Source organism: Tachyglossus aculeatus, chromosome 10 (genome assembly GCF_015852505.1).
Source record: "Tachyglossus aculeatus isolate mTacAcu1 chromosome 10, mTacAcu1.pri, whole genome shotgun sequence".
NCBI lineage: Eukaryota > Metazoa > Chordata > Mammalia > Monotremata > Tachyglossidae > Tachyglossus > Tachyglossus aculeatus.
The window spans coordinates 4,185,202-4,208,778 of NC_052075.1; the positions used below are offsets into that span (position 1 = coordinate 4,185,202).

Sequence of the window (23,577 nt, forward strand, 5' to 3'; positions counted from 1 at the left end):
ACATAGTAAGCGCTTAACTTCACTTCTCTGGACCTCAGTTACCTCATCTGGAAAATGGGGGTGAAGACTGTGAGCCCCACGTGGGACAACCTGATTACCTTGTACCCCCCTCCCCGCCCCCCGGCTTAGAACAGTGCTTGACACATAGTAAGCACTTAAATGCCATTATTATTATTATTATTATTAACAAATACTACTATTATTATTATTATTTTAAGTGTCGCGGGGCTGAGGGGAGGCAGTCCCGATAGTATTCCTCTAGCTTCCGTGGATTTCCGCGAAGAGCGATGTTGGGGCCACACATCCCCAGGCCTCATTTTGTCGGGCCGTCTTGTTTCCCCTTTAGGTTATAGCACTATGAGCCCCCAGGAGGACAGCGAAAATCCCCCCGGCAACAACGATCCCCTGTCGGCCGGGGTCGACGTGGGAAACCACGACGAGGATTTGGACCTCGACACCCCTCCCCAAACGGCCGCTCTGTTGAGCCACAAATTTCACCACTACCGGCTCCACCCGCCCTCCCTCCATCACAGCCACCACTTACAGGCGGCGGTCACAGTACACACTGTCGATGCAGAATGCTAGGGACCTCTCGACCCGATCGGGGTGTGAAGAGGCAGAAGACGGAGCCACTTGCAGCAAGAGACCACTTCTATCTGTGCTTGGCCGGGAATTGTTACGGCCCCCTCCTCCCGCCGCCCCGCAAGCCCCGTTTCCGGCCCGTTGGAGAACAAGGACCGAACCTTTCTAGCTGCCGGACGGCGAAGCCGGCTCCGAAACGGAGGGGAGAGATGGGGGAAGGCGGGTTCGGCTAATGGCGTTCTGCTCGCCCAAACCTCAAAGGAGACCCGCCAAAAACCCAGGGAAGGCCACCCTGACGGAAAGGGGTGGTCTCATCGAGCCTCCGATCGGTCTCCAACAGGTACACGGCTATCACCTGGCTGCACGGGACTTAAGCTGGGCGGGGCGAAACAGGGCATCTCAAAAGTTTTTAAGTAAAGGATTATTTTTCTACTATTTATTGAACTTGACGTACGTGAACTCTGGAGGGAAAGGACGAGGAAGCCACTGTCAGCGTACCCACCGAACCTCCTCCCCGGCCCTCTGTGGCGAGCGGCGGGCAGGCGGTCTGTCTTGAAGACACCCACCCCCTGCCCCGCTCCATCGGATGGTTGGGGTCGGGGGTGGAAAGGAAATGAAGAAATCCTTCTCTGCCCTGTTTACATTCATTTTCTTCCCCACCACCCCTCGGCGAGACCGCGCCTCGATTTGTGACTTGGCGTCCTTCGTCGTGGACGTCTCTGCTAGGACCCCGTTGGGATGGCCTCCTTGTAAACCTTCCTCTTGCCCCCCAGAATTCCTTTTTTTCCACTTTTCTGTCACCCCGTCATTTCCCCATCCCCACCATCTCCCCAGGAGACCCAACCAACTCCGCAAATCCAGCCTTCCCGCCAAGAGAGGACGATGCATTCCTCTTGCAGTAAAACGGTATTTGGGAACCACAAATTGCCCCAGTTTTTTACCGGTGATATATCCCCCCTTTTGCGTCTGAGTCTGAGGAATCTGGAGCATACCAGGGGAGAGGAAAAGCGGTGCGTTGCCGAATTCTGGATCTTCTAAAAGGTTTTCTTGGGAAATCCAGAGTGCTCTAGAATGCAATCCAGAATGTAACACTGCTCTGCGATGCTTCGGTGGATTAATCAGGTCTATCGTATACAACACGGGGGGCGTCGGAATTTGAAATTAGTGGTCTACTCACAGTGTTGTATTTTAGATGCACATTTTGTGATTCAGACATAAAGGCATCCTCGCACTGTGCTTATGGTAAATTTCCATTTATATGTAGTTTAAAAAACATACTGATACTGTTTTAATGATAGGGTACTTAAATACTGTTATGTAAAAATTTGGTTCTTAAACAGTACGGTAAGTAACTATGTGTGCTATCAGGAAACCCCTTTATACTATGTATAAAATTGCAGTCTCTAGTGAAATAAACTGTATATAAAGTCGGTTCTTGTGGCCTCCTTTAGACTGGTGATACGGAAACCGTTGTGGTGTGCAGTTGGGCTGGTGACTGAGATCGCCGTTTCAGATCAGAAGAGAAAGCAGTTCTGGGAAAATGGTAGTAATAATAATAATTAATAATTGTAGTATTTGTTAAGCACTTACTTTGTGCCAGGCACTGCAGTAAGTGCTGGGGTAGAGACAAGTTAATCAATCAATCAATCAATCAATCGTATTTTTTGAGCGCTTACTATGTGCAGAGCACTGTACTAAGCGCTTGGGAAGTACAAATTGGCAACACATAGAGACAGTCCCTACCCAACAGTGGGCTCACAGTCTAAAAGGGGGAGACAGAGAACAGAACCAAACATACCAACAAAATAAAATAAATAGGATAGAAAAGTACAGGTAAAATAAATAAATAAATAAATAAATAGAGTAATAAATATGTACAAATAAATATGTAATAGGGTCGGACACAGTCCCTGTCCCACATTGAGCTCACAGTCTTAGTCCCCATTTTACAGTTGAGGCACCTGAGGCCCAGAAAATTTAAGTGATTTGTCCAAGGTCACACAGTGGAAAAGTGGCAGAGCTGGGATTAGAACCCAGGTCCTGGGCTCTATCCATTAGCCATGCTGCTTCCCAGTGCTTGAACCGTTTCCAGGAAGAGCGATTATTTTTTTAATGGTATTTGTTAAGCGCTTACTATGTGCCAGGCACTGTACTAAATGCAGGAAGAGTTAAGCCTCTCTCCGCAGCCATACCAGCCTCCGCAGCCACCCAAGAGAGGAGCATCAAGGCCCCAGATCAATAATTGTGGTATTTTAAAATGCTTACTCTGTGCCAGACACTGCACTAAGCGCTGGGATGGATACAAGCAAATCAGGTTGGACACAATCCTTGTCTCACATGGGGCTCACAGTCACAAGCCCCAGGATCAAGTCCAGTTACTCCTCCCCTGGGGCATCACAGAGCCCAGGCTGTGGTAAAAATAATAGTAATAATATGATAATTGTGGCATTTGTTGAGCACTTACTATGTGCCAAGATATGTTCTAAGCGCTGGAGTAATAATAATAATAATGGCATTTATTAAGCGCTTACTGTGTACAAAGCACTGTTCTAAGCACTGAGGAGGTCACAAGGTGATCAGGTTGTCCCACTGGGGGCTCACAGTCTTAATCCCCATTTTACAGATGAGGTAACTGAGGCCCAGAGAAGTTAAGTGACTTGCCCAAAGTCACACAGCTGATAATTGGCGGGGCGGGGATTTGAACCCATGACCTCTGACTCCAAAGCCCATGCTCTTTCCACTGAGCCACGCTGCTTCTCGATATGTTCTAAGGGCTGGAGTTATAATAATAATAATGGCATTTATTAAGCGCTTACTGTGTGCAAAGCACTGTTCTATGCGCTGGGGAGGTTACAAGGTGATCAGGTTGTCCCATGGGGGGCTCACAGTCTTAATCCCCATTTTACTCATGAGGGAACTGAGGCCCAGAGAAGTGACTTGCCCAAAGTCACACAGCTGACAATTGGTGGAGCGGGGATTTGAACCCATGATCTCTGGCTCCAAAGCCCAGGCTCTTTCCACTGAGCCACGCTGCTTCTCTAGAAGTCTCTACGGAGTAGCTCAGCTACTCCCAGCTCCGCCACATGTCTGCTGCGTGACCTTGGGCAAGTCACTTAACTTCTCTGAGCCTCAGTGACCTCATCTGTAAAATGGGGATTACGACTGTAAGCCCCCCATGGGACAACCTGATCACCTTGTATCCCCCCCCAGTGCTTAGAACAGTGCTTTACACATTGTAAGTGCTTAACAAATGCCATTATTATTATTATTATAGTCAGGTTGGACACCGTCCATGACCCACACAGGACTCAAAGTCTCAATCCCCATTTTACAGAGGGGGGGACTGAGGCCCAGAGATGTGAAGTGACTTGCCCGAGGTCACACGGCAGGTAAGCGCGGAGTGGAAATTAGAACCCAGGTCCTCTGATTCCCAGATCCGGGCTGTAGGCACTAGGCTGTGAGCCCACTGTTGGGTAGGGACTATATATGTTGCCAATTTGTACTTCCCAAGCAGTTAGTACAGTGCTCTGCACATAGTAAGCGCTCAATAAATACGATTGATGATGATGATGATGATGCTCCAGTGATGCCATCTCCTTGGCAACCAGTGTGGCTCGGCATCAGGGTTGGGGGCTGGAGTTGCGGTCGCCCTCAACCCCAAAACGCAGAAGCCAGGTAAGTTTGAATTGGCGATGGGGCGGGAAGCAAGGTAGGTGAATTTACTGGGAACCTCTGGGCACCTTTGACTCACTAATTGTGTTTTGTTTTGTTGTGTGTCTCCCCCTTCTAGACTGTGAGCCTGTTGTTGGGTAGGGACCCTCTCTATATGTTGCCGACCTGTACTTCCCAAGCGCTCAGTACATCATCAATCGTACTGTGCTGTACTAAGTACAGTGCTCTGCACACAGTCAGCGCTCAATAAATACGATTGAATGAATGCACTAATTAATTAATTTAGACTGTGAGCTCATTGTGGGCAGGGATTGGCACTCTTTATTGTTGTATTGGTACATACAACAATACATACATACACCCTACCCAAGCAGCATGGCTCAGTGGAAAGAGCCCGGGCTTTGGAGTCAGAGGTCATGGGTTCAAATTCCGGCTCTGCCAATTGCCAGTTGTGTGACTTTGGCTAAGTCACTTCACTTCTCTGTGCCTCAGTTACCTCATCTGTAAAATGGGGATTAAGACTGTGAGCCCCCCGTGGGACAACCTGATCACCTTGTAACCTCCCCAGCGCTTAGAACACTGCTTGGCACATAGTAAGCACTTAACAAATGCCATCATTATTATTATTACGTGGGTCAGGGACTGTGTCCAACTTGATTATCTTCTATCTACCCCAGGGCTTAAATCCTTTTATGTATTTGTTGCCCACTTTAAATGTGAACCTCCTGTTCGGAGCAAAGGGGCTGCTTGCTGAGAAGACATTGCAGCATTTCAAAAAAAAAAAAACCCCAACAAAAAAACAGAATCACAAAGGGATCTCCAGCTAGGGTAATTTACCACGGGCAATATTCAAAAGATTGCAGACTGTTGAGCTAAGTTTCTCACCTAATTTGAATAGTTTACACCTGAGCAGGGGAGAGAAACACAGCTGCATTTTATAGCTCCTTTATGGTGATTGAGTATGCAAATCCTAAGAAGGAAAAGTTCCCCCTCTAACCTTCTCCCTCCAAAAAAATAAAAACCCCCCAAAAACCCCACTAATTTTTCCTTGGTTTTCTCTTGTGCATTTTAGCAATTTATGGTATCGCAGAAGACTATTGTCAATTTGCTTAAAATAAGAAAATGAAAGTGTTTGTCTCTTTCCTTCCAAAGACTGCTCGTAATAGTTTTGAAAATAAAATGAGAATAATCTAGGCCTTCTATCTAGTGGATAGAACACAGGCCTGGGAATCCTAAGGTCATGGGTTCTAATTTTGGCTCTGCCACTTGTCTGCTATGTGACTTAGGCAAGTCACTTCACATCGTTGTGCCTCAGTTACCTCATCTGTAGAATGGGGAATAAGACTGTGAGTCATCTGCGGGACAGGGACTGCATCCAACTCGATTTACTTGTATCCACCCCAGCACTTAGTACAGTGTCTGGCACACGGTAAGTGTTTAACAAGTGCAATAATTATTATTTTTGTTTCCAATGGCCTTGAAACCCTAGTGCTTTGGTTTCGTGTGTGTGTATGTATTAAACCCATATAATTAGACTGTGAGCCCACTGTTGGGTAGGGACTGTCTCTATATGTTGCCAACTTGTGCTTCCCAAGCGCTTAGTACAGTGCTCTGCACACAGTAAGCGCTCAATAAATACGATTGATTGATTGATATTACCACTCAAACAGTGGGCAAGGCCTTGATCAGGTCCTAGAGAATTTTATGTCAATGTTTTATCCTTTTGAGAAATCCAGTAGGATTCAATTAGTCAATTGTATTTATTGAGCGCTGTTTGCAGAGCACTGTACTAAGCACTTGGGAGAGTGCAATATAACAGTAAATAGACTCATTCCCTGCCCACAGTGAGCTTACCAGTCTAGAGGAAGAGACGCATTAATAAAAATTATGGTTCGTAAGATAAAGCCCATAACTGACATTCTGGCAAGGGGAATTGAGTAACTGCTGGGTTAATGCAGTGCTGATCACTGGAGCAGGAAACTTCATAATCTGAAACTTCATATTAACCAAATCAAAGAGCAGTTGTAGTGTTTGGCGACCCAAGCCTATTTGTCATTCGAACTTCGTTTTTTCATCCACTTCAATCGCCTCAGATACCTAAACCTCATTTTTTTTAAAACCTCCTTAGGATATTTCATGGTATTTATTTGAGCTCAATTTGAGGGGCAGGACCACAGTTCTGGGTTATGCCCTGTTAAGTGTGTTTATTGAAGTCATTTTCTGAATTTAATGGCCTGCTCGTTTCGCAGACCTTCAGGGTCGCTAAGGAAGGCATTCAGGACAGACAGCTGGGAGATCACTTAGACTCATTTCCCTTCAGAGATGTATTTCTGGAATCAACACGGGAAAACAAAGGCGTTCTGGTAAAATCATCAGTTTGCAGTCACACAGCAGAGCAGCTCCTCTTTCAGAATGGAGAGAGGGAGATTTTCCTGGCTGAGGGACAATGGTACATTCACGAAATTTAAAGGCAGCAGGGTCGCTTCTGCAGATAGAAGTGGAGAGTCAAGTCTTCTAGACTGTGAGCCCACTGTTGGGTAGGGACCGTCTCCATATGTTGCCAAATTGTACTTCCCAAGCGCTCAGTACAGTGCTCCGCACACAGTAAGCGCTCAATAAATACGACTGAATGAATGAATGAATGAATGAAGTAACCAAGTGGTTGAAAGAAATGCCTTCCCAAGATAGAGCTGGGAGAAAACTCAGAAGCCTTCAATTAGAAGAAGAAGAAGAATTATGGTACTTGTTAAGCACTGGGGTAGATACAAGGGAATTCATTCAATCGTAATAATTCAGCATTTACTGTGTTTAGAGCACTGTACTAAGCACTTGGGAGAGTACAATACAATAAACAGACACATTCCACACTCCTCCTCCTCTCCCCCCCCCCACCTCCTTCCCCTCCTCACTGCACCTGTATATATGTTGGTACAGATTTATTACTCTATTTTACTTGTACATATTTACTATTCTATTTATTTTGTTAATGATCAATTAATCGTATTGAGCACTTACTGTCTGCAGAGCACTGTACTAAGCGCTTGGGAAGTACAAGTTGGCAACATATACAGTCCCTACCCAACAGTGGGCTCACAGTCTAGAAGGGGGAGACAGAGAACAAAATCAAACATTAACAAAATAAAATAAATGGAATAGATATGTACAAGTAAAATAAATAAATAAATAGAGTAATAAATATGTACAAACATATTTAGCTTTAATTCTATTTGTTCTGACAACGTGACACCTGTCCACATGTTTTGTTGTTGTTTTGTTGGCAACATATAGAGACAGTCCCTACCCAACAACGGGCTCACAGTCTAGGAGGGGGAGACGGACCACAAAACAAAACATGTCGATAGGTGTCAAAATCGTCAGAGCAAATAATAATAATAATGGCATTTATTAAGCGCTTACTATGTGCAAAGCACTGTTCTAAGCACTGGGGAGGTTACAAGGTGATCAGGTTGTCCCATGGGGGGAAATGGAAGATCTTTTCAGAAAGTCACTGCGTTACCCCGCTGACTGCTAAGCCTCTGTCTCCAAGCCCCATCTCTGTTGCCAAATCAGTGATTCATTCATTCATTCAATCATATTTATTGAGTACTTACCGCGTGCAGAGCACTGTACTAAGCGCTTGGAAGAATACAAATCAACAATAAACAGACACATTCCCTTCCCCAAAGAGCTTACAGTCTAGAGCATATCGATATCTAGATCTAAAATGATGGTGATGATGATGGTATTTGTTAAGCGCTTTACAATGTGCCAAGCACTGTTCTAATTCCTGGGGGAGATACAAGGTAAGCGGGTAAGAATGTGGTATTTGTTAAACACTTATTGTGTGTCAAACAATTTTCTAAGCCCTGGACTAGATACAATATAAGCATATTGGACACAGTCCCTGTCCCACATGAGGCTTATGTCTTATAGGGGAGGAACGAGCAGCGTGGCTCAGTGGAAAAGGGCCCAGGCTTTGGAGTCGGAGGTCACGGGTTCAAATCCCGGCTCTGCCACTTGTCAGCTGTGTGACTTTGGGCAAGTCGCTTCACTTCCCTGTGCCTCATTCCCTCATCTGTAAAATGGGAATGAAGACTGTGACAACCTGATCACCTTGTATCCTATATGTTGCCAATTTGTACTTCCCAAGCACTTAGTACAGTGCTCTGCACATAGTAAGCGCTTAATAACTACGATTGATGATGATGATCCCCCCCAGCGCTTAGAACAGTGCTTTGCACATAGTAAGCACTTAACAAATGCCATTATTATTATTATTATTATTATTATTATTATTATTATTATTATTACCCATGTTTACAGAGGAGGAGATTATGGTACAGGGAAGCTGTGACTTGCCCAAGGTCACCCAGCAGGCAAGTGGCAGAGCTGGGATCGGACTCCAAGGGCAATAATGCTCTTTGCACTGGGCCACGTTCAGTTCATTGTGCCTTCAAACCCAACCTCACCACTCCCCACTCCCCTCCCCGCATAAAGTCCCTTAGTACTTAGGACAGAGCGCCTAGTACAGTGCTCTGCACACAGTAAGCGCTCAATAAATACGATTAATGATGATAAAGTCCCAACCTTGAGGAATGTCTCCAAACCGGTTACTTAGATTTCTTCCTTGGCACCTGCCCTTTGTCCATGTGAATGATTACTGGTTTGTCCTTCACTGTCCTCTCTCCCCCATTAGAGTGCTTAACAAATGTAATAATAATAATAATAATAATAATAATAATAATAATAATAATAATAATATGAAGGATAATACAGGAGCTTGGGTGGAATGGAAGGGAAGATCCAGTGCCAGCATGGCTCAGTGGAAAAGAGCATGGGCTTTGGAGTCAGAGGTCATGGGTTCAAACCCCGGCTCCGCCAATTGTCAGCTGTGTGACTTTGGGCAAGTCACTTCACTTCTCTGGGCCTCAGTTACCTCATCTGTAAAATGGGGACTAAGACTGTGAGCCCCATGTGGGACAACTTGATCACCTTGTAACCTCCCCAGCGCTTAGAACAGTGCTTGGCACATAGTAAGCGCTTAATAAATGCCATTTTTTTAAAAAAAGACTATGTGCCAAGCACTGTTCTGAGCCCTGGGGTAGATGGGGGATAATCAGATAATGTACTAATGTCCCCCATTACGGCCGGGATCTTGACCGTGCTTGCACTCGTTATGGTATCCTGTCTACCTTAGGAGCTCTACTCTCCACCCCTTCAAAGCCTTACAGAAGCAGCGTGGCTCAGAGGAAAGAGCCAGGGCTTTGGAGTCAGAGGTCATGGGTTCGAATTCCGGCTTTGCCAACTGTCAGCTGGGTGACTTTGGGCAAGTCACTTCATTCATTCATTCGATCGTATTTATTGAGCACTTACTGTGTGCAGAGCACTGTACTAAGCACTTGGGAAGTACAGGTTGGAAACATATAGAGACAGTCCCTACCCAACAGTGGGCTCACAGTCTAGAAGGGGGAGACAGAGAACAAAACATATTAACAAACTAAAATAAATAGAATATGTACAAGTAAAATAAATAAATAAATAGAGTAATAACAAGTAAAATAAAAATAGAGTAATAAAATAAATAGAGATCAGTTACCTCATCTGGAAAATGGGGATGAAGACTGTGAGCCCCCAGTGGGACAGCCTGATCACCTTGTAACCTCCCCAGCGCTTACAACACTGTTTTGCACATAGTAAGCGCTTAATAAATGCTATTATTATTATTATTATTATTATCGAAGGCCCATCTTCTCCAAGAGGCCTTCTCTGAATAAGGCCCCCTTTCCTCTTCTCCCCCTCCCTTCTATGTCACCCTGACTTGCTCCCTTTATCCGTTCCCCACCCCGAGCCCCGCAGCACTTACGTTTGTCTTTCCTTCTAGACCAATCAATCAGTCGTATTTATTGAGCGCTTACTGTGTGCAGAGCACTGTACTAAGCGCTTGGGAAGTCCAAGTCGGCAACACATAGAGACAGTCCCTACCCAACAGCGGTCACAGTCTAGAAGGGGGAGACCATGTGCTTGATGCGGGTAGGGAATGTGTCTGTTTATGGTTATATTGTACGACTACTACTAATAATAATTACGGTATTAAGTGCTTACTATGTGCCAGGCACTGTACTAAGTGCTGGGATAGATACAAGCAAATTGGGTTGGACACAGTCCCCATCCCAAGTGGGGCTCACATTCCCAATCCCCGTTTTCCAGATGGGGTAACTAAGGCACAGAGAAGTGAAGTGACTTGTCCAAGGTCACATAACAGACAAGGGGCCGAGCCAGAATTAGAACCCAGGTCCTTCTGACTCCCAGCCACTACGCCATGCTGCTTCTCTGTACTCTCCCAAGCCCTTAAAACAGTGCTCTCTGCACATGGTAAGCGCTCAGTAAGTACGACTGTACGACTTGTACATATTTATTACTCTATTTTATTTGTACGTATCTATTCTATTTATTTTATTTTGTTAGTATGTTTGGTTTTGTTCTCTGTCTCCCCCTTTTAGACTGTGAGCCCACTGTTGGGTAGGGACTGTCTCTATATGTTGCCAATTTGTACTTCCCAAGCGCTTAGTACAGTGCTCTGCACATAGTAAGCGCTCAATAAATACGATTGATGATGATGATGACTGACTGACAGTCAGCAAGAAGCATCTCAGCAGCCCTGAGCACTGACTTCTAGGCCTCACGACAACAAATCCCGGCAGCGCGGCTCAGTGGAAAGAGCCCGGACTTTGGAGGCAGAGGCTGTGGGTTCAAATCCCGACTTCACCACTTGACAGCTGTGTGACTTTGGGCAAGTCACTTCTCTGGGCCTCAGTTCTCTCATCTGTAAAATGGGGATTAAGACTGTGAGCCCCCTGTGGGACAACCTGATCACCTTGTAACCTCTCCAGCGTTTAGAACAGTGCTTGGCACATAGTAAGCGCTTAATAAATGCTATCATTAAAAAAAATCCCCGCCCCTTCGAAGGGACATCGCTGCTGAGGTACAGTGTTGTTAGTACAATGATCTGAATTCAGAGCTTATCACACCATAGGCGCTCAGTACATATTAAGCGCTTAGTACAGTGCTCTGCACACAGTAGGTGCTCAATAACTATGATTGAATGAATGAATAAATACCCATGTTTGATTGATTGGCTTGAGACTCCAAGAGCCCACATGAATGGGTACCAATTTAAAGGGGCTGCGGCCCATCTCCGTCCAGAGTGGCAGCCTCAACAATAATAATAATAATGATGGTATTTGTTAAGCACTTACTATAATAATGATGACATTTGTTAAGCGCTTACTATGTGCAAAGCACTGTTCTAAGTGCTGAGGGGATACAAAGTGATCAGGTTGTCCCACGTGGGGCTCACAGTCTTAATCCCCATTTTACAGACGAGGTAACTGAGGCTTAGAGAAGTTAAGTGACTTGCCCAAGGTCACACAGCAGACATGTGGCAGGGCCGGGATTCGAACCCATGACCTCTGACTCCAATGCCCATGCTCTTTCCACTGAGCCACGCTGCTACTATGTGCCAGGCGCCCTACTAAGCGCTGGGGTGGATATAAACAAATTGAGATGGACACAGTCCCTGTCCCATATAGGGCTCCCAGTCTCAATCCCCATTTTATTGAGGCCCAGAGAAGTAAAGTGACCTGGCCAAGGTCACACAGCAGGCAAGTGGCAGGGCTGGGATTAGAATCCATGACCTGTGCTCCGAGGCCTGTGCTTTATCCACGACACCACGCTGCTAAACTTCACTGGCACCACATCCTCCCTTCCATTCCACAAAAACTCTTGTGTTATTCTTTATTATATTAAAATTGTTATGTTCATTAAGCACTGACTATATGTCAAGCACTGTTCTAAGCCCTGGAGCAGACGCAGGATGATCAGATAGGACACCGTTCCCTGTCCTAGGTGGGGGCTAACAGTCTAAGGAGGATGAACAAGCATCCCATTTTACAGATGAGGAAACCGAGGCCCAGAGAAGTGAAGTGACTCGCCCACGGTCATGCACCAGGCAGCTGGAAGAGCGGGAATTCGAATCCAGATCCTCTGACTCCCAGTCCTGTACTCTTTCCACTAGGTCACGCTGCTTTCCCAGTGTGGCTAATACGAATCCTGCCCACCCTGCAGATCCAGGAAATCACCCCTCGGCACCCAAGAAGCAAGGCCAGGGCTGGTGTCCAAGTGGATCACGTGAGTAATCTCATCAATCAATCAATCAATCGTATTTATTGAGCGCTTACTGTGTGCAGAGCACTGTACTAAGCACTTGGGAAGTACAAGTTGGCAACATATAGAGACAGTCCCTACCCAATAGTGGGCTCACAGTCTAAAAGGGGGAGACGGAGAACAAAACCAAACATACTAATAAAATAAATAGAATAGATATGTACAAGTAAAATAGAGTAATAAATCTGTACAAACATATATACATATATATAGGTGCTGTGGCGAAGGGAAGGAGGTAAGATGGGGGGGGATGGAGATGGGGACGAGGGGGAGAGGAAGGAAGGGGCTAAAGAGCCTGGGCTTGGAAGTCAGAGGTCATGGGTTCTAATCCTGGCTCCGCCGCTGATCAGCTGTGTGACTTTGGGCAAGTCACTTAACTTCTCTGTGCCTCGGTGACCTCATCTGGAAAATGGGGATTAAGACTGTGAGCCCCATGTGGGACAACCTGAAAACCTTGTATCTACCCCAGTGTTTAGAACAGTGCTTGGCACATAGTAAGCACTTAACAAATACCAAAAACAAAAAAACCAAAATACCATAATAATGATGATGATGATGACGATGCTTAGAGAAGGAGCGTGGCTCAGTGGAAAGAGCATGGGCTTTGGAGTCAGAGGTCATGGGTTCAAATCCCAGCTCCGCCACTTGTCAGCTGGGTGACTTTGGGCAAGTCACTTAACTTCTCTGGGCCTCAGTGACCTCATCTGTAAAATGGGGATTAAGACTGTGAGCCCCATGTGGGACAATCTGAAAACCTTGCATCTACCCCAGCGTTTAGAACAGTGCTTGGCACATAGTAAGCACTTAACAAATACTAAAAACATAAAACCCCAAATACCATAATAATGATGATGATGATGATGCTTAGAGAAGGAGTGTGGCTCAGTGGAAAGAGCATGGGCTTTGGAGTCAGAGGTCATGGGTTCAAATCCCAGCTCCGCCACTTGTCAGCTGGGTGACTTTGGGCAAGTCACTTAACTTCTCTGTGCCTCAGTTACCTTGGGAGTCAGAGGTCATGGGTTCTAATCCTGGCTCCTCCACATGTCTGCTGTGTGACCTTGGGCAAGTCACTTAACTTCCCTGTGCCTCAGTTCCCTCATGAGTAAAATGGGGATTGACACGACCCCCCATGGGGAAACCCGATCACCTTGTAACCTCCCCAGAGCTTAGAACAGTGCTTTTCACATATTAAGCGCTTAATAAATGCTATTATTATTATTATTATTATTATCATTATTATTATTATTATTATGTGGGAGGGGGAAGAGGGAAGAGGATGGTGAGCCCACTGTTGGGTAGGGACTGTTTCTATATGTTGCCAACTTGTACTTCCCAAGCGCTTAGTACAGTACTCTGCACACAGTAAGCGCTCAATAAATACGATTGATTGATTGATGTGTGTGTGTGTGTGTGTGTGTGTGTGTGTGTGTGTGTGTGTGTGTGTGTGTGTCCCGACTGCCGTGGTCGGTGCCTCTCGCCCGGAGGCCGCGCCCCCTTGTGGCCGCGCCCCCTAATAATAATACTGATGACATTTGTTAAGCGCTTACTATAATAATAATAATAATAATAGTAATAATGGGATTTGTTAAGCGCTTACTATGTGCAAAGCACTGTTCTAAGCGCTGAGAGGGGGGATACAAAGTGATCAGGTTGTCCCACGTGGGGCTCCCAGTCTTCATCCCCATTTTACAGATGAAAATCTGTAAAAGATGAAAATCAAAAATCTCCAGTGGCTCCCAATCAATCTGCGCATCAGGCAGAAACTCCTCACCCTGGGCTTCAAGGCCGTCCATCCATCCCCTCGCCCCCTCCTACCTCACCTCCCTTCTGTCCGTCTCCAGCCCAGCCCGCACCCTCTGCTCCTCTGCCGCTAATCTCCTCACTGTTAGGCCTCGTTCGCCCACGTCAGGCCTGGAATGCCCCCCAATCCCTCTGCCCATCCGCCAAGCTAGCTCTCTTCCTCCCTTCAAGACCCTACTGAGAGCTCACCTCCTCCAGGAGGCCTTCCCAGACTGAGCCCCCTTTTTCCTCTCCCCCTCGTCCCCCTCTCCATCCCCCTATCTTACCTCCTTCCCTTCCCCACAGCACCTGTATATATGGATATATGTTTGTACATATCTATTACTCTATGTATTTATTTTACTTGTACATATCTATTCTATTTATTTTATTTTGTCAGTATGTTTGGTTTTGTTCTCCGTCTCCCCCTTTTAGACTGTGAGCCCACTGTTGGGTAGGGACCGCCTCTATATGTTGCCAACTTGTACTTCCCAAGCGCTTAGTACAGTGCTCTGCACACAGTAAGCGCTCAATAAATACGATTGATTGATCGATTGATGAGGTAACAGGCTCAGAGATGTTTAGTGACTTGCCCAAGGTCACGCAGCAGCCATGTGGTGGAGTCGGGATTGGAACCCATGACCTCTGACCCCCAAGCCCGGGCTCTTCCCACCGAGCCACGCTGCTTCTCGCTACTATGTACGAAGCCTGTTCTCAGCGCTGGGGGGGGGGGGGGGGGGGGGAATACAAGGGGATCAGGTTGTCCCACCAGGGGCTCACGGTCCCATTTTACAGATGAGAGAACTGAGACCCAGAGAAGTGAAGTGACTTGCCCAAAGTCACCCAGCTGACAAGTGGAGGAGGCGGAATTAGAACCCATGACCTCCGGCTCCCAAACCGGTGCTCTTTCCACTGAGGCACGCGGCTTCGTGACTCCCCCCCCCCCGCCTCGTGGCTCCGCCCGCCCCGCCCCCTAGCGGCCCCGCCCCATCCTGGCCCCGCCCCCCGCCCCCCTCTCTCCCCCCTCGCCCGGCTCCGCCCCCTCGCGGCCCCACCCCACCCTGGCTCCGCCCCCTGTACGCTCTGTCTCTCCCCGTCCCCTCGTGGCTCCGCCCCCTAGCGGCCCCGCCCCATCCTGGCTCCGCCCCGGTTCTCTCTCTCTCCCCCTTGCCCGTCTCCGCCCCCTAGCGGCCCCGCCCCATCCTGGCCCCGCCCACTGCGCTCTCTCTCTCTCTCTCTCTCTCTCTCTCTCTCTCTCTCTCTCTCTCTCTCTCTCTCTCTCTCTCTCTCTCTCTCTCTCTCTCTCTCTCTCTCTCTCTCTCCCTCTCTCCCTCTCTCTCTCCCCCCCTCTCTCCCCCCCTCTCTCCCCCTCTCCCCCTCTCCCCCTCTCCCTCTCCCTCTCCCTCTCCCTCTCACCCCTCCCTCTCTCCCTCTCCCTCTCCCTCCCTCTCTCCCTCTCTCTCCCTCCCTCACCCTCCCTCCCCCTGCCGGGCTCCGCTCCTCGAGGCTCCGCCCCTTTAGGCCCCGCCCCCTGCTCTCTCTCTCGCTCTCTCTCCCTCTCTCTCCCTCCCTCTCCCCCTCTCCCTCCCCCCCCCGTGGCTCCCTGCCCTCTCTCTCTGTCTCTCCCCCTCCCTCTCTCCCCTCGTGGCTCCGCCCCCGCTCTCTCTCTCTCCCCCCCTTGCCCGGCCCCGCCCCCTAGCGGCCCCGCCCCATCCCGGCCCCGTCCCCGTTCTCTGTCTCTCTCTCTCCCCCCACCCCCGTACCCGGCCCCGCCCCACCCTGGCTCCGCCCCCTGTCCGCTCTCTCTCCTCCCCCTCGTGGCTCCGCCCCCGTTCTCTCTCTCCCCCCGCCGGGCCCCGCCTCCTCGACGCCCCGCCCCATCTTGGTCCCGCCCCCTGTTCTCTCTCTCCCCCCTCCCCCCTGGCCGGCTCCGCCCCCCGTCCTCTCTCTCTCTCTCTCTCTCCCCCCCTCCCTCTCTCCCCCCGTGGCTCCGCCCCCTCGTGGCCCCAGCTCCGCCCTCACACGTTCCCTCTCTCTCCCCCCTCCCGGCCCCGCCCCCTAACGGCCCCGCCCCATCCTGGCTCCGCCCCTTCTCTCTCTCCCGCCCCCCCGCCGTGGCTGCGCCCCCTCGTGGCCCCAGCACCGCCCGGCCCCGGTTTCTCTCTCTGTCTGCTCCCCGCCCGGCTCCGCCCCCTAGCGGCCCCGCCCCGCCCCTCCCCGTGCCCCGTCTCCGCGCCCCCCCCCCCCCCCCCCCCCAGCTCCTTCCCCCCGCTCCGCACGGCGGCGGCGGCGGCCGAGGCGGCTGGGGTTGGGGCCGGGGCCGGGGGCCGGGACCGGGGCCGGGGAAGATGGCGGCGCCTTCGTGGTCGTCGTGTCCGGGTCGGGCGGGGTTGGGTGCGGGTGCGGGGGTGCCGGTGCCGTCGGAGGAGGAGGAGGAGGTGTCCCGGCGGCTGCAGCGGACCCGGCGGGAGCTGAGCAACAGGAGGAAGATCCTGCTCAAAAACCTGCCGCGGGACAGCCACACCCAGGTGCCGCCCGGAACACCGGGGAGGGGGGGATGGGGGGCGGGCGGCCGTTACGGGGCCGCCGGGAGGCGGGGGGTGGGGGGGGCGGGCGGTTGGGGGCTTCCCCGCGGAGGGACCTGCCCCGGCCGGTGGGGGGCGCGCGCCGCAGCGGGGCCGGGGGGGGGGGGCGGGGGGAAGGACGGAGACCCCGGGGGCCCGACCTGCCTCCTTCCCCACAACACACGCTTCCCTCCCTTCTTCATGTTGACAACTTGGACTTCCCAAGCGCTTAGTCCAGTGCTCTGCGCACAGTAAGCGTTCAATAAATACGGGATTGATTCATTCATTCATTCATTCAATCGTATTTATTGAGCGCTTACTGTGCGCAGAGCACTGGACTAAGCGTTTGGGAAGGACAAGTTGGCAACATAGAGAGACGGTTCCTCCCCAGCAGCGGGCTCACGGTCTGTCCCCGTTTCTCCCTCTCACTGTCCCTTCTTCCCCCTCACACTCTGTCCCCTCTTCTCCCTCACACTGTTCCTTCCTTCCACTCGCACTGTCCCCTCCTTCCCCCTCACACTCTCCCCCTCATACTCTCTCCCCCTTCCACTCTCCCTTGTCCCCCTGTACACTCTCTCCCCCTCACACTCTTTTCCTTCTTCCCCTCACACTCTCCCCCCTTCTCCCTCACACTTTTCCCCCTGGCCCCTCACCTTTCTCCCTTCCCCCTCACACTTTTCCCCTTTCCCCCTCACACTTTTGACCCTCCCCTTCCACTCTCCCCTCTTCCCCTTTACACTCAAACCCCCTCACACTCTCTCCCCTCTTGCCCCTCACACTTTTCCCCCCCTTCCCTTCACACTCTCCCCCATTCCCCCTCACACTTTTCCCCCTTCCCCTCACACTTTTCCCCCTCACACTCTCCCCCTCATACTCTCTCCCCCCTTCCCCCTCACACTCTCCTCCTTTCCCCTTCCACTCTCCCTTCTCCCCCTTTACACTCTCTCCCCCTCACACTCTTTTCCCCGCTTCCCCTCACACCCTCCCTCCCCCTCACTCTTCCCCTCATACTCTTCCCCCCACAGTCTCTCCCCTCTTCCTCTTCACCCTTTTCCCCCACCCCCCTCAAATTCTATCCCCTCTTTCCCCTCACACTTTTCCCTCTTCCCCCTCACACTCTCCTCCTTTCCCCTTACACTCTCCCTTCTTCCCCTTTACACTCTCCCCCTCACACTCTCTCCCTTCTTCTCTCACACTTTTCCTCCTGCCTCACACTTTTCCCCTTCCCCCCCACACTCTTTCCCCTTCCACTCTCCCTCACTCTTTTCCCCTTTCTCCCTCACACTCTCCCCCTTTCTCCGTCACACTCTCCCCCTTTCTCCGTCACACTCTCCCCCCTTCCCCTCACACTCTCCCCCTTTCTCCCTCACACTCTCCCCCCTTCCCCTCACACTCTCCCCCCTTCTCCCTCCCTCTCCCCCTCACATTCTCTCCCTTCTTCTCCCTCACACTTTTCACCCTTCCCCCTCACACTCTCCCTTCTTCCCCCTCACACTCTCCCTTCTTCCCCCTCACACTTTTCCCCCTTCCCCTCACACTCTCCCTCCTTCCCCCTCACACTTTTCCCCCTTCCCCTCGCACTTTCCACCCTCCCCTTCCACTCTTCCTTCTTCCCCTTTACACTCTCTCCCCTTCACACACTTTCCCCCCTTCCCCCTCACACTCTCCCTGTTCCCCCTCACACTTTTCCCCCTTCCCCCTCACACTCTCTTCCCTTTCCCCTCACACTTCCCTCTTTCCCCCTCACACTTCCCTCTTTCCTCCTCACAGTTTTCCTCCTTCCCCCTCACACTTTTCCCCTTTCCCCCTAACACTCTTTCCCCTCTTCCCCTTCCACCCTCCCTTCTTCCCCTTTACACTCTCTCCCCCAATACTCTCTCCCTTCTTCCCCCTCACACTGTCTCCCCTCTTCCCCCTCACACTCACTCCCCTCTTCCCCCTCACACTCTCTCCTCTCTTCCCCCTCACACCTTCTCCCCTTTTCCTCCTCACACTCTCTCCCCTCTCCCCCCTTACTCTCTCCCCCCCCCTTACTCCCTCCCTCCCCCCTTACTCTCTCCTGCATCCTCCTCCCTTACTCACTCCCCTGCCATCTAGATTGTGAGCCCACTGGGGGCAGGGATTGTCTCTCTTTGTTGCTGAATTGTACTTTCCAAGTGCTTAGTACAGTGCTCTGCACACAGTAAGCGCTCAGTAAATATGATTGAATGAATGAATGAAGGAGCTTACAGTCTGGAGTGAGAGACAAACATTAAATTACAGATTGGGGGAACGGCAGACTGTAGGGATAAGCGTATATCAATGTGTTATTTATTGAGCCCCTACAGAGTACTACACACTCTACTAATCACTTGGGAGAGTCCAACCTATGTAAGGCCCGTGTTCTCTATCCATAAGCTACCTGTAACTTAATGGGGGAAACCAGACAAAAAACATTCCTAAATAGCGCAAGCACCAGCAGGAACCACCAAGCACCTACTTAGCACAGGGCTCTGCACACAGTAAATGCTCAATAAATACCATTGGTTGCTAGCAAATTAATCAGGGCACCTCCTGATGAAGGTGGGCATTCAGGGGACTTTGAAGGTGGGCAGAGCTGTCGTGGCTAAGGCCCTGCCCCTCCCTCCCCCTGCCCTCCCACCTCAGTTGACAGGGAAATATTTCTCCTCCAGCTATCTCAATATCCTTTAGAAGAAGGTGGGGGAGAGCCTGGAAACAGCTAGTAGCCACAGCCCGAGCCTAGGAGTCAGAATGTCCTGGGTTCTAATCCTGGCTCCTCCACTTGTCTACTGGGTGACCTTGGGCAAGTCCCTTCAGTGCTCTGTGCCTGTTACCTCATCTGTAAAGTGAGGATTAAGACTGTGAACCCCATGTGGGACATGGACTGTGTCCGACCCAATTACCTTGTATCTACCCCAGCATTCAGTACAGTGCCAGACACATAGTAATCGCTTAACAAATTCCACAATTACTATTATTATCACTGGAAGTGTAGGCCCTGTCCATTTAGGAGCACCTTATCTGACTCTGGAGGTGGCTCAGGGAGACCACCCTCTCCCCAGCCTCAGTTTCCCAAGGTGGAAGATGAGACCCCCCCCCCCCCTTCCCAGTTGTAACTTTCAGCACTGTTGCCTCTCCACAAGCAGTGTCGCAGCCTCCTTCAAAGGAAAGAAGAGTGAATTGCCTCCTCTGGTTCCCTGGCGAGCCTCCCACAGCCTCCAAAACCAACAATGGCCCCGGCCAGATCCGGGCTTAAGGTCCTTTTGGCCAGAGAGACCAATCCCCCCCTCCCCTCCACCCCCCAACCATCTCAGACTGTCCAGTCCATGATCCGTAAATGTGTGAGCCTTTCTCAGTCTCCTCGAGATTCACTCTTTTTTTAGGGACCTCCCGGAGCGTGGGTGTGAATCACGAGGTGGGGAAATTGGTCAGTCAGTAAACTAATGGAGCTAAATATTGAAAGAGCTGAACCCTGCCCTCCTCCTGTATTTTGCTTCTCGACATTCATTCTCGACATTCATTCTCACAGCCCTACCCAGAAGGTGTTAACAGAGGGCTCGGCTCAATGGCTCTGAATGTTTCGTGTGAGGTACTTTGTATATGTTTCCTCTGAGCACCTGCTGAAAACAAGAAAAGGAACCGCTCGGCAGAGCCTTCTGTGTCAGTGTTACTGAGCGAGTCCCTATTTTAGGCCGAGCCACGTCCTAAAAGCTTGGGGATCATACATTAGAAATAAAAGATGTAGTTTCAGCACCCCCCAACCTGTAACCCGATAAGGGAGACAAATGGAGACACAATTTAACAAATACATTCTAGGGGCATTCTAATTCCGGCCATCCAGAAATTCAAGGATAAGGGAGAAGCCCTGATTTTAATCTTCCCTGACAACCTGTGCTTTTTGGTGGAGAAAGAGGAAGGAAAGGTAGGAGGAGAAGGAATTGTGCAGCGGGAACCTCTTTTTCCTCCTTTCAGGAGATTCGGTGTCTTCCGTCTGCTTTTTCCTTGATCTTTCAGAGTGAGTTTAGACTGCCAGAGTGTCATGTAGCTAGTGTATCACCCTGCTTCCCCAAAGGCAGGTGCCTTTCCTCTCTCCCCTTCCAGTTTGGAACAGAAAAATATATGCCAGGGCTAGCGGTCTTTGGAGGAAGACTGGCGAAGTTAATAAGACATTTCCTTTTGCCTGACTCCTGTAGAATCTCCGTTAAAAGATGTTTATGAATCCTAATACTCTGAGTGCAGCGCATAAGGTTTTCAGTATGTCATTGCAAATTTCAGGGCATAGTTACCCTGAAACTACATAGTTTTAGTAGTATTGGTGGCTTCCAAGTTGGGCTTTCAGAGAAACCAAATTATACTTATCCCAGGAGATTTTCTTGTTAAGGTTTTCCATGTTTATTTGGAAAGATTAAGAAAAGAGTCCAGCAACAAAGTGACATTTCGGTCATGGGAAGAGAAAAAGGGCACAAACCTTTGGTTAAATTTCATGTTGCTCACTTTTGCTTCCATGGGCAAAACTGGGCATTTGATAAATCTAACCATATTAAGGGATTGTGATTTCAATGGTGCATTTTACCTTTAGAGGTATCTGCTCTGTTAAAGGAAATTGCCTAGGGTAAGCTTTATTTTAATTAATTGTTTCTATATGTGACTCCCTGAGGAGGAGAACTCTGTGTGTGTGTGTGTGTGTGTGTGTGTGTGTGTGTGTGTGTGTGTTTTAGTGAGCTTATTTGTGGGGAAAAAAATCACTCATTTGTTTTGATAATACATTGGAGGGCTTTATTGGGATCCCTGAAAATTAGGTATTGAATGACTACCTTTGTACTTTGGACATCATCTTCACTAAGCATTATTTGAAATTAATCTTAGTCTTGTTCTCGCGGTCTTATTTTTGCTCTAATCAAGATGTAGAGCAGGCTTCACAGTTTTACAGTTGCCGTGATTTGAAGCAGACTAAAGGTATTTCATTTTTAATAGTAAGGAGTTTTTCCAGGATGGGTGTCAAGTCTCATAAACAAATTGTGCTATTGCTCTCAGAACAACTCACGCTCCATTGATCTCTCTGAAGAACAGTGGTGGAAAACCTTCCTGCTTTTTCCCCTATTTCATTTACTGAGCTAAATGATCAGAAACCCCACATCAGTACGTGTCTATAAACTTGTGAAGAAAGACTCAAGTTTTCCCGAAGATTTAACATTTCATGGGTGTTCTGGCAATTTGGGCCAACAGAAACTGGGTTGAGTTCGATGCTTTCTGTTTTGTTTCTTCTTCAGGCTTCATATCTAAATCCATTTCTTTTGTTTCCGTGTTTCTTTATTTTTTATTCTGTCATACCCAAATGGTTTTTATACCTCGTGTATCAGGATCAATTGTGATCTAGGAGGGGATTGCACTTGGATAAATATAAATATCAATTGCTCAATTAGTGGTATTTGTGGAGTGCTTACTGTGTGCAGAGCGCTGGACTAAGTGATTGGGCGAGTACAGAATAACAGAGTTGATAGACACGTTCCCTGCCCGCAAGGTACTTACAGTGTAAATAGGTTGTAATTGAAGGGACCCTTGGTGTTGCATTAAGAGCAAAGGGGGGAAAAGAGGTAGAGAGACCTGCCTTTCCCTCACACTCCAGCCGTATAGGTGCCCCCCACTCCATACCACATCCCCTTTCCTCCCTCCAGATTACTTGAGAGGCCAGACCACCACTCTCTCCACCTTCAAAGCATAATTAAAGTCATATCTTCTCCATGAGGCTTTCCCCTATTAAGCCCTCTTTTTCCCCACTCGCTCTCCTTTCCACGTCGTCTCTTCAGACGGATCTGCGACCTTCGGACATCTGCTATTCACCCCACCTCCAACCCCACATCACTTAGGTACATATCTTCAAATTATTTATTATGAATTTTATTCATATTAAAGTCCATCTCCCCCTGTAGACCGTAAGCTCATTATGGGCATGGAACACGTCTGCTAATTCTCTTGGATTGTAAATAATAATAATAATGGCATTTATTAAGTGCTGAGCACTGTTCTAAGCGCTGAGGAGGTTACAGGGTGATCAGGTTGTCCCACGTGGGGCTCACTGTCTTAATCCCCATTTTACAGATGAAGTCACCGAGGCACAAAGTGAAGTGATATGCCCAAAGTCACACAGCTGACAGGTGGCGGAGCCAGGATTTGAACCCATGTCCTCTGACTGCAAAGCCCGTGCTCTTTCCACTGAGCCCTTCCAAGCGCTTAGAAAAGCGCGCTGTACATAGTAAGTGCTCAGTGAATACCACTGTTTGAGAGAGGAAGGGGCTGGGTCCCTGGGCTGGCCCTTGCCCCCTGACTCGTGGCCAAAGGGCTCCTCTGCCACGGCAGCCAAAAAGCTCAGACTACTGGAGATCCTGGCTGCTTTTCCCCCCGCTCAAAGACCCAACCCCTCCTTTTGGGCCAGAGGCTAACTCTTATGTCCCCCAGAAAGCCATCTGGCTTGGGCCCACCGCCCCGGGCCTGGAACCAGAAATGGTCCGGGTAAACCAGAAGCAATCTGGCCAAGCAAGGGATTTGAGGAATGAAGGGTGGCCTGAGATGTGGTGTGCTGAATTACAGTCTTTCCGGTGTCGGCGCTCACCCCCTCATCCCTTCTTGCAAAATTCACGACTTGGAACTGAATGAAGAACGGGCTGACTCCATCCCGTCACCATCCGTGATGCCGCCTTGCCCTTCGTGGCGAGCGCAGGCCGGAGGTGATGCATGGGGAACTGCTCCAGGAGCCCAG

General features: G+C 49.5%; 2 protein-coding genes across 2 annotated transcripts in view; both read left to right on the plus strand.

Moving 5' to 3' along the window:
* Positions 1–2,014, plus strand: part of CACHD1 (cache domain containing 1) — a 205,874-nt gene extending 203,860 nt beyond the window's left edge. The window contains exon 29 of the mRNA XM_038752670.1: positions 347–2,014. Coding sequence (XP_038608598.1) covers positions 347–585 — 239 coding nt within the window. The 3' untranslated portion in view covers positions 586–2,014. The remainder of the gene's footprint in view (positions 1–346) is intronic.
* Positions 2,015–16,604: 14,590 nt separating this feature from the next.
* RAVER2 (ribonucleoprotein, PTB binding 2) overlaps positions 16,605–23,577 on the plus strand; it is a 51,266-nt gene continuing 44,293 nt past the window's right edge. Inside the window, exon 1 of the mRNA XM_038752671.1 lies at positions 16,605–16,784. Within this exon, the coding sequence (XP_038608599.1) occupies positions 16,605–16,784 (180 nt within the window). The remainder of the gene's footprint in view (positions 16,785–23,577) is intronic.